General features: G+C 34.0%; 1 protein-coding gene across 3 annotated transcripts; it reads left to right on the forward strand.

Annotated features, from left to right (window-relative positions):
- The first annotated feature begins 2,577 nt into the window (after positions 1-2,577).
- On the forward strand, positions 2,578-4,531 carry LOC149184855 (EPIDERMAL PATTERNING FACTOR-like protein 8). Of its 3 annotated transcripts, XM_089418993.1 has the most exons (5): positions 2,578-2,781; positions 2,966-3,236; positions 3,349-3,386; positions 3,854-4,082; positions 4,278-4,531. In XM_089418993.1, exons 2-5 carry the CDS (start codon positions 3,143-3,145, stop codon positions 4,289-4,291), a joined length of 375 nt encoding a protein of 124 aa, XP_089275119.1. In that variant the 5' UTR covers positions 2,578-2,781; positions 2,966-3,142; the 3' UTR covers positions 4,292-4,531. The 3 variants fall into 3 exon arrangements, with proteins under 3 accessions (XP_089275119.1, XP_089275118.1, XP_089275117.1); XM_089418992.1 differs by having other exon boundaries at positions 2,594-2,781; positions 3,860-4,519; XM_089418991.1 differs by having other exon boundaries at positions 2,595-2,781; positions 3,854-4,518.
- Positions 4,532-7,603: the final 3,072 nt, after the last annotated feature.

Raw genomic sequence — 7,603 nt, forward strand, 5'->3', positions numbered from 1 at the left:
ATGCATAATCCTTTGTTTAGAACCTTCAGAGAAATATTTTGGATCCATAGGATCATTTAAAGCCTTTATATTAATGTTTGTAGAGATCAATTCTTTTAAATGCTCCTTTTTTTCCCTTTCCCATCTATAAACCTCTTGTTTTAAAATTTTTAACTTGTGATAGACAATATCCATCCTAGAGGTCACTGTAGAAAAAAATGTCTTGATCCAAGCTGCATCCCTAACCAACCCTTCAAAAGCCTTGTCATTTAACCAATGGTTAAATTTGAACGGATAACCCTTCTGCTCACTTTCCCCCTACCACTATAGAAAAATAGGTTTGTGGTTTGACATATTGGAACTTGTTATCCAAGATCGCATATTGCCCAAGCTCTTAGCCAATCATGCTTGCACTAAGAAACAATCCAACCTCTTAGCGATCGTGTCTAACCCGACACGACCATTCCTCCAAGTAGGTCTTTTCAGGTCAAGGAAGATATCCACTAACATATTGTGTGGAAACAACTCCTTGAAAAATTCCCCCATCATATCCAATTTGCTTTTATTTCCCCAAATCTCATTTGTGGACAACATCAGATTAAGATCACCATCCATAATGAGGGAGATCAAGTTCAAAAACCACAACAATCAATGTGATTCCACAAACTCTTATGGCAGAATAAGGAGTATAAATGTTGAGAACATGGAGATGAATATTAGATCCTCTCAAATTGCCTGATAGAATTATCCATGCAAAAGAGTTATAAGCTTGAAGATTAATGATTCGAGGGTCCCAAATCACTACCAAACCCCTCAAATGTCCAGAAGCACTAGTCCAACATACATTCCATTTGGGACAAATTTTTAATAAAAAAATCCATGCCTTCTCTCAAGGCACCATAGGCTCCTGTATAAGGATAACGATGGACTTCTACATCTAAATAAGACAACGTAGAGAACATATTTTGGGGACATTCCCCAAACCCCTAATGTTGATGGACATAATGGACATAATAAGCACGAGGCATATTTAATACACGTGTAATCCCTCTGAGGATCCGGAAACCAGAAGCCTAACACACCCAGAGAAATATTAGGATTGATCAGAACCTCGTGGAAAGTAGTGGTCATGTACATACTATAGGAAAGCATGAATACACCACCTTGAATTTCTTTTTCTTCCTAATGGTAACGCAATTCCTAGAATTAGGGCCAATAACAATTTCCTCTGGATGGAAAAAGAATTTTTAATGGTGACTGGCTCCAATTCGAGTTTGTCCAATGATGCTATATGGGTGTGAATTGTGGGCTAGCAGCAACCTCGTTTCAAAACGGAAACAAATTGAGAAAAACCAAAAACGCTTGATCATGAGCAAGTTCAAAATAAAAAGTTCGGTACCATATGAGATAATGTTGAGTGAAACAGGAGCAACTCCCATCGAAGCAATTGCTATGGTGTGGCTCATAAGATATCTAAAAAGAATTGAGCAAATGAGAGTAGGAAGATAACCTAATGTTATCTTCAATGAAGGCATGAGTGAAAGAAAGAGAACATGAATGAAACAAAACTAGACATGGATGCAAAAATGGAATATCTACCTCAATCCCTGTCCCACAAGTAGCAAAGAGCTAAATTTTTTTGTTATGGAGAAGTTTCGTAAAAGGGTATGGGGAAAAGAGTTGGGTAGAAAGAAGAAGTACTACATTGAGGAATTCAACCCTATTTGTGATCTACAACAAAAAGAGTTCATCGGAGCTAGCATTCTGTGGAGGGCAAAGGTTCTTATCACTCAATTAAGGACCAAGAAAAACATTTCATTTTGGAATGTGATGCATTCATAGGCATCAGAGAAAGTTATGGGAATATGTTAGCATCGATTTCTTAGCATTGTCTTTTTAGCTAGGGAATTGTTGGAAGGTTGGGCCAGGTCATCATCAATTTGAATAAGAAAATGATTGGATTGCAAAAGACGAAAAACAAAAATACTAATGGTCTGAGACTTTTTTTAGTCTCGTGAACCTTAAAATAACATTTAAAAAAAAAAAAACCAAATCCTTTAATTTTTTGAACCATATTCATCTCCATTTGCGTCTTTGATTAAAAGTTTAGTTTCTTGTAAGCTCAGTTTGGTCGGGACAGTCGACTGGTGTGAACGATAGATAGCAGCCATGTGCTAAGAATATATTCATCTCCATTTGCGTCTTTATTAAAATTTTAGTTTCTTGTAAGCTGAGCTTGGTCGGGACAGTCGACTGGTGTGAACGATAGATAGCAGGCATGTGCTAAGAGTTTGGCGATCGAAAATTGTTGGGGGGCAGGGGGGCTCGGTCGGCCAAATTCATGTACGGTTTGCATTAATGTCTTTAATGTCTTGTCGGTAATAATATGGTTATAGAATCTGTCAAACTCCTCAATTTTCAAAATGTCGTACAATATTATCGTAAATTGTTGACTGTTTTACTCACTTCCTGATTAGAGAGTTGACAGGCCAATTGTCTCTTCTGCTGAGCGAATATTAATCAGAGATGGGAATGGAACTGATTTATATTCTAATTAATTCTAATGTGTTTGTTTATTGCCCAATTCACTGTTTACGGTTCAATTCAATCTATCTTTACTTATTCTGTGCTAATTTGTAATTTTATTCGGTTTTTGTTTGTTGCCCGATCAAAGATTTCTGCTCATTCCAATTTATCATTACTTCCATTATCTAATGGCTTGTTACATTTGCCCATATTTCTGGGAAATTTATCCTTACTACCATTGTCCAATGGCTTGTTATATTTCCCTGCTGAGAACAGGTAGTGCAAAGTTCATCTTTTTCTATTCTTCAAAACTAGATAAAAATAGTTTACCTCGTTTTCATTTTGTTGTATAATGTCTCTTTACATTTTCCCATATTTGTTCGGTTCATTATTTCCCTGCAGAGAACACTAGGTTAGAAATTGGATCAATCTTCACCCTTCTGCCATTCTTCTAAAACAGGATAAAAGTATTTCACCTGGGTTTCAATCTCAACCTATTTTGGTTCGGTTCTGTGTAATAAAAAGCACAACAGCAGCTGCATCTGGGTTGGTTGAACTGTAGTGGTGCCTTCCAAGAGTACAGACTGTGTTCCAGCTAACAATAAGGTGGCTTCTGTAAAACTGCCGAGGAGGACTTATGGAAGCAGCTATATCGTACTCCAAATATATTGAAAGGAATTTGTATGGTGTTTTCCTTGGCTCTGTTCTGATTAGTATATTAATTCTTCAAGGTTAGTTCCAACTCTGTGTGCTTCTGAATCTTAAGTTTCATTATGAGATATTCTGCTGAGGGGAAATTAGGTTTTCCATCTACTCATGTCTGGGATTTGATTCTTTGAACAGATGTGTCTGGAAGAGAACTAGTTGATCGAAGCAAAACGGTATGTGCATTTAAGCATTCAAGATTATAAATTTTGATTTTTCTAAGTGCTTCTTGATATCTCAGCGATGCATCTAAGATTTTGGATTTTGAATTTTTTTTAAATGCTTCTTATTATCTCAGCCATGAGCATCTATCACTTATCCAGAAGTGAGATGCAGTTTAAACTTTACACCATGTAACTATCTGATCCATGTAATGGACGGTCCAACCTCTATTCTCACAGCTCACTGGCCACGTTTAATGGCACAATTTTTAAGAAATTGAACTCAACTCTCACTGATCTGGTTCCACTCTCATGAATAACTCTGCATTTCTGTTTACAAATTTCATTGTAATTGTTTTGTTCTATGACATAGATCACTGTATTTGGGAAGCATTTGGGAAAAGCAGGCATAAAAATATTCTTTTTGTTTATTTGATATTATTAAATCATGGCTCCTTGGCTCACTGTTTTGGCATTGGTAGGATCAGAAGCAAGCTGCAAAGCTGGAAGAAGAAAGCAACCTGATGGGATCCAAACCCCCAAATTGCATGAATAAATGCATGGGCTGCACACCTTGTACAGCTTCCCTAACTATTCCTCCACATCCTCGAGATCCTCTGAGTCATGATTCAGAGTACTATAGCAGCAAGAAGAAAATGATGTCTCAGCTGATGGATGGACAACATAATTACTATAACTTAGCGTGGAAATGTAAGTGCAGAAACAAAACATTTCAGCCTTGATCAATTATAACTTAGCGTGGAAATGTAAGTGGAGAAACAAAAAGTTTCAGCCTTGAACAATTTTTTATGCAATGAGTTGATTATTTCCCAATTCTTTGAACTCAAGGGCATTTATAACAAGCCAGTATCAAGTTCTAATCCTGTGATGGTCATCTCTAAGCAGTGAACATTCTATAGCTTGGGCACTCATATCTGTGAGCGGTTACAGTAGCAAGTGTCATGGCTGAACTTTGAGTAGCATATCTCTGAGCAGTTAAGAGTAACAAGTGTAATGGGTGAATTTTCAGTAACATATGTCTTGGTAGCTAGTTACCAATATTATTTGTTTAGCTTCTGCTGTACCAGATCTCAGAGAAGGAAAAAACATTCATGCTACTCTCATTTATATTGTAATGAAAGCTGTCTGTACATGTTGTAATTAATTGATCAGAGGAATGCTATAATGATGAAATGTATTGCAAACTAACTCCTTTAGTTTCATTGTTTTGTCCTCCTAGTTAAATGGGTGCCCTGTGACCTAGGGAAATGTGTCTATATATAAAATTCTGTCTAATTGTACATAGGGAAATGTGCCTATATCACATTTATAATTCTTCCTCTAAACGGACATAAAATGGATTTGCTTTAAAGCTCTTTAATTATAAAGTAAACTTGCTTTAATTTTTAAAGTAAAATATCTTAACAAAATTTATAGCTTTCTCATCGTTCTCTCTATGCACATCAAATTAACACTTAGTTACAAAATATGATGATGATCAGCTTACTCCATTTACAAAATTAAAACGCTTTCCACTTATATTACATGTATTTTAGCTGTATCTGAGTTAGATGAATATTACTCTGAACCACAATGGATTATAATTCTGTCACCATTTTCCACTTAAATCACATGCATTTTAGCTGTATCTCAGTCAGATGAATATTACTCTGAACCACAATGGTTATAATGCTGTCACCATCTTAAAAATTTATAGACAAAAACTCAAAACATGTCTATATCTAAATTATGTTACTGTATATCTAAATGATGTTACTGTATCAGAATATCAGATAAAGTTGTCATTTTGTTTTTTAAGTAGGAATTTGGTAATATAATTGTAGCGATGTTTAGTTATTTAAAATATCCTTTTCATTATATAAATGAATTTAGCCTTTTTTTTCCTGGAACTTGTAATTTTGACAAATGTCTGTTCGACAAAATTAACAAAAAAATATTAAAAAAAAAACTCCAAAACCTAAATAAAAATTAAAATACACCCCAAATAACTGGGCTGTCTCCTAATTTATCACATCACTACTGTTTTCTGATATCACATTATTTTCTGACATCACAGTATTAGAATAATCAGAGAACTCCTGTTTCACATTTATCAAATCAAATAATTACTGCTGGTATACACTCTAATCTCTTTGAATTTAAAACACATGTACCTCTGAAAAGGTATATTTACAAAGATCATACATATGTGAAATAGGGATGCATTACTATATCAATGATTGAAATATTTGCTTCTGACATCACAGTATTAGGATAATCAGAGAACTCCTGTTTCACATTTATCAAATAATTACTGCTGGTATACACTCTAATCTCTTTGAATTTAAAAACATGTACCTCTGAAAAGGTATATTTACAAAGATCATACACATGTGAATTAGGGATGGATTACTATATCAATGATTGAAATATTTGCTTCTGACATCACAGTATTAGGATAATCAGAAAACTCCTGTTTCACATTTATCAAATAATTACTGCTGGTATACACTCTAATCTCTTTGAATTTAAAAAACATGTACCTCTGAAAAGGTATATTTACAAAGATCATACACATGCAAAATAGGGATGGATTACTATATCAATGATTGAAATATTTGCTTCATAACATTAGAAATAAAACGTCCCACTTAGAATTACCCAGAGAAGGTAGAATGGGGCTATTGACTGGCCCAGTCCTCGTAGTGAAGTAAAGTTTGAATATTTTACGCCTCGTCAACTGAGCACTGAAAGCTACATATCTATGCGTCTGCGTTCAGAAAAACAAAGGATAACGACACGTACTTGAATGACCATAACTTAAATTTGACAGTTTGCCTGTGACACAGTGATATTCTACAGAATACGCAGCTTTAGCGTTCCTGATCCGACTGCAACAAAACAGCGAAGCGATTGCACATGGGTTCATAGATTTTGGAGGGCACCCATCTCCTGCCTGCTGCATATCTGTAATTCAGGATCAAAGGAATCATATAATCAGAAGTACTTACCTATCAACCCATATTTATGTCTCGTACAGCCAGCCAGTCTGCTATACCGTCAGACCCAGTTCTTTTCTTCTCAGTGCTGGATGCTGAAATGTGGGATCAAGTTTTCTAAATTCTGGAGGTTTCTCTATAATGTTAAACAATGTATTAAGCTAGACTCATAAGAACCAGGTACTCACCCTGGGGTTCTGTCTAACGATCATGGATTAGATTGTATTAGCTGGATTCAGTGGCTTCTGTGCACAATATTAAGGCTGGCCTGGGCTTCAGGTGAAGTGTACATGCTAACCTACATTACTCTCATAAACCCCTTCACTATGATCAGTGAACATAAGATTCATTTTAACTTTGATCAGTACAGGAATAAAAGGAAATAAAGCACATATCCATATCTGTTTTAACTTTTTACTACAATGTTGGGTTTATATATATATTATTATGAATTTTATATGGGAGTTGTTTTTAGTGAGATTTTTTGGACTTTCTAGTGTTGGAATTTGATGGAAAAATTTGAGGTGAAATCTTGATTTGTGTTATTTAAACTAGTTTTTTGATTATATATATGGATTCAACACCCTGGAAAACCCCTGTGGCACTTCCATTGCACAGGATTACCCATCAAACTTGTGATTTCAATAAATTCCTGCAGGATTTTAGAGAAATTTGACCAGAAAAACCCATCTTAAAAGCTTTCAAAAAATCTCACTAAAGACAACTTATTTTATATATGTGATATTTACATAATTGTAAATGTATCTAATTATTTTAAATACAATTTAATAATTTATAGATTAAATGTATATGATTTATTTAAAATATTTAAAAGAGATAAAAAATTACTAAATGGATCAATATAATGAAATCAATTTAAAAAACATATTTGTGTGATTTACCATGAGTAATTTGATGTAGATTTGAATTTCTCAATCAAAGAAATATGCATACAAGAAAATATTAGCCATTACAAGAAAATATGAAAAGGTTTATTGAAAATTATTTAGTTTATTATGGTTGTTAAATGATTTTTATATAAAAATATAGGTCATTCAAGATAGCTCAAGATTAGCATAGATTAATTTTAAGTATGGATTTTCATTGTTTAAATTGTATTTTTAAATGCTAAATAGAGTATATATAACCAAATAAATGTTTTAATCATAAAAAATATTTTTTCCATGATATATACACGTTTTTTTTTTCAATGATATATAATACATACATGAT

This window comes from Pinus tabuliformis, chromosome 3_2 (genome assembly GCF_031772625.1).
Source record: "Pinus tabuliformis cultivar Carrire ecotype Pingquan chromosome 3_2, CPIR1, whole genome shotgun sequence".
Classification (NCBI taxonomy): domain Eukaryota; kingdom Viridiplantae; phylum Streptophyta; class Pinopsida; order Pinales; family Pinaceae; genus Pinus; species Pinus tabuliformis.

Bases quoted from the DNA above. Each gene is read 5' to 3' on its own strand.
- LOC149184855 (XM_089418991.1), top strand. From the start codon at position 3,143: ATGGAAGCAGCTATATCGTACTCCAAATATATTGAAAGGAATTTGTAT. The intron at 3,237-3,348 runs GTTAGTTCCAAC...TTCTTTGAACAG, and splicing joins TAGTATATTAATTCTTCAAG to ATGTGTCTGGAAGAGAACTA. The intron at 3,387-3,853 runs GTATGTGCATTT...TGGCATTGGTAG, and splicing joins TAGTTGATCGAAGCAAAACG to GATCAGAAGCAAGCTGCAAA.